General features: G+C 46.6%; 1 gene segment (V, D, J or C); it reads right to left on the bottom strand.

The window, feature by feature from the left end:
- Positions 1–1,975: 1,975 nt before the first annotated feature.
- LOC140498800 (immunoglobulin lambda variable 7-43-like) lies at positions 1,976–2,422 on the bottom strand. The segment is given in 1 exon segment: positions 1,976–2,422. A coding segment is annotated over 1 exon segment (447 nt).
- Positions 2,423–3,205: the final 783 nt, after the last annotated feature.

Genomic DNA, 3,205 nt, shown 5'->3' with positions numbered 1-3,205 from the left:
GAAGGCATTGGCAAATACCAACGCATACTCTGAGGAGGAGATCAGGCCCTCTATTACACATGATCACACATTTCTAGAAGCTGAGACCTTAACCCCTTAGTCCGCAATCTGAACCCTGAGCTGCTCTGGAAGCAGGTAGACAAAGTTCTGAGGAAGCACTCCCATTGGTCCATCCTGTTACCCTCCTCTTTACTTTATGAATTATAACTCAAAAAAGTCAAGTTTCTATCAATCTAACTGCTTTTCAAGTGATACTATGTCCAATATTTTCCTTTTCCTACTTGGCTTTTACAGAATGAACTGCTGATATGTAATGTCTATTCAAACTGTGGGGCCTGGAAATGAAGACAATGCTCAGATACAGTCAGACCCAGGTGCAACCTTATCTTAAGATTATTTTAAATTGGGAGTCACTTTTTCACAGAGGCAGTCAGATCATAGGAATTTGGAAATAACTGATGAAAGAGACATAAATAGACAACATTTTTGTCTTGGACTAATAATGATAATAATAATTTCATATTAGCTAAGATTTTTTAGTTCTTTAAAGTTTTCAGAATGTTTTACATAAGCTTACTCATTTGATGCTGACAACAACCCTCTGAGATAGGTTATTATCCTCATTTGATAGATGAGGAAATGAGTCAGAGAGAGGTTAAGTGACTTATCTAGGTTCACACAACTAGTAAACTCAGGTCTTCCTGACACCAAGTCCCACCCTCTGTCTACATCACCACCCAGCCAGAAGAAACTAGAAGAACGTTTGTCACTGGGAAAAGTGGGACAGAGGAAACACTGGTAGACTGTGACCAGCACTTCAGGCAGAGGTACTGTTAGAATGACTTGCTTGGGTCACTGCAGGAGGAAAGATCCTCCCTGTACCCTTCCCACTTATACTAGTAATTCAAAGCTAGAAAAGCCTGTTCTAGAGGACTGAGATGAAGTGACCCGCCCAATTGCAGGCCGGGGAGCAGGACCTGGGGCAGCACCTTTATCAAAGACAAAATCTAATAGGAGGTGGATAGGAAAGCTGGAACAAAGGAGGCAAGCTGAGGATCCTGCCATTGGTCCTTAAGGCCAGATGACACACCCAGACTTTGGCATTTTCTGAAGCTGTTGCCCTTTTTTATTATTCCTAACTTTCCTCCACCCATCATGTATCCTCTGCAAGTATTTCTTGTGAATATTTTCTAAGATGATGTTTGTAAAGGGTTATAGAACCACGAGTTATATTTACGATTTTCTTGTTCAAGCCATCACAAATCTGCACCCCAAAGGGACTTCAGATATCAAGAAGGCAAATTGCACCCTTTTGTAGGTAAGAAAACTGAGGTACAGGGAGACTAAGTGGCAATCAAAATCTCCTAAGTATTAAGCATCAGAGACAGAATTAGAACCCAGGCCCATGAACTCCACAGTCAGTGTTTTATCCACAGGAAGACCCTGCTCCATCGGTTGTAGCTCTTACACCACCCTACTCTAAGGTCTGTTAGCTGTAAATCTATGGTTGGTCTTGAGCCTCCCAGGATGGTGCCTCCCACAGTTTGGGATAAAAATTCGTAAGGCACTTAGAGATTCTCTTGTAAGCAATGTCATTTATCTCTCAGACTATTGGCACTTTTAGTTTTAAGATGCTAATGCCAGGATCAAGCTTGTATAGATGATGGAAAGGGAGGGAGCAAAATCAAACAAGGAGCTGGGGGGGGGGGGTGCTGCAGCAGTCATATTTTGGCAGGACCTTCTGGTTTTGCAGGAAGATCATCAAAGGTGTTGGGGGTGGAAGGTTGCAGAAAATCTCTTCAGATAAAATACCTTGTGCCTCCTTGGACCCCCCACTGGTGGTCCTCCCACTGGACCCAATCCTAGTCCTGACCAAGAGAATACTTGAGGCTGAGGAAAGAGGATCTAGGGGTGAATGTGGAAACACCCCCAAGTCATACCAGAAGCTAGAGATCTAACAGATCTCAAGTAACCTCTACAGTTGGGTACAGGCTGGGCACGACAACGTTTTTTGTCTCAGTTCCTTATCCAAGTCTCTCACTGTGCTAGAACCGTCATATTGCAATGCACAGAAATAGTCAGCCTCATCCTCAAGCTGGACTCCTGAGATGGTGAGGGCAGCTTGATCCCCAGTGAGGGCCCCTGAGAAGCGGGCAGGAACACCTGGTAGAAGACTTTTGGTATTATAGATGAGCAGCCTGGGAACTTGGCCAGACTTCTGCTGGAACCAATGTGCAGATTGTCCAGACTTTACGGCTCCTGTGCTGGATCTGCACGTCATACTGATTGTTCCTCCTGGGATCACACTCAGAGATGACTCTTGAGTTACCACAACCTGAGCAATGGTCCCTGAAACCAACAGCACAGACACATAGATTAGAAACAAAGACAGAGGCAACACTACCAAGGCCTCCAGCTTCATGCCCAGCTCACCCCTTCTTTCCCAAGAGCCCAGAGGGTCTGTACCTAACCTTGGCAGAGAGTGAGCAAGATGAAGAGAGGAGTCAAGGCCATGATGTCCATGTTCTACTCCCTGGGACCCCAGAGCTTGGCCTGGGCTCCTGCCAGTTCCTCTTATCCCCCTACCTCACTCCATCCTGGGAGGCTGGAGCTTTCCTTTATGCAAATGACTCTTGAAATTGCACTCACTGGGGCCCTGAGTGGGGGCCCCTTCTGACTGTAGAGGTAATATTGAGATAGGAGGGGCCAACTATGGCCTGGCCCTGCGGTTCCCCCACAGGGCCCAGCCAGGAAACAGCTGCAAGTGTAGCAAGCATTCCTGACCCCTCAATACCACCTCTGGTTGGGGTTTCCTGATTTGCCTTCTGTGACCATGCCCTGACATCATGCACCCATAGCAGTCCTACAGCAACCCCTACTGGAGCCAAGCTCTCAAGCCATCCTGTTGAAAAACCCCCAAGGACAGACAACTTGGAGCAGGTGCCTGGGTGTACCAGTCATCTGGTTCCATGGTCCCATCTGTTTGAACTATGGCCTTGAGATCCCATTCCATTCCTCTGGACACAGTCCTCAGGAAAAGCCCAGCCAGCCGAGCTGACTGGGGTCACCAACTCCATCTCTCGTGTCTACTACAAACCATCCCTTGGTAGTTGCAACATTAGTAGCAGGTGGCCTTCACATCCTACTTTCAGGTTTGCAAAGCATTCTATGGCTATGATCTTATGGGATCCTCCCTTCTAGGGTC

Source organism: Notamacropus eugenii, chromosome 4 (genome assembly GCF_028372415.1).
Source record: "Notamacropus eugenii isolate mMacEug1 chromosome 4, mMacEug1.pri_v2, whole genome shotgun sequence".
NCBI classification, from domain to species: Eukaryota; Metazoa; Chordata; class Mammalia; order Diprotodontia; family Macropodidae; genus Notamacropus; species Notamacropus eugenii.
This window is presented reverse-complemented; position numbering and strand designations above follow the sequence as displayed.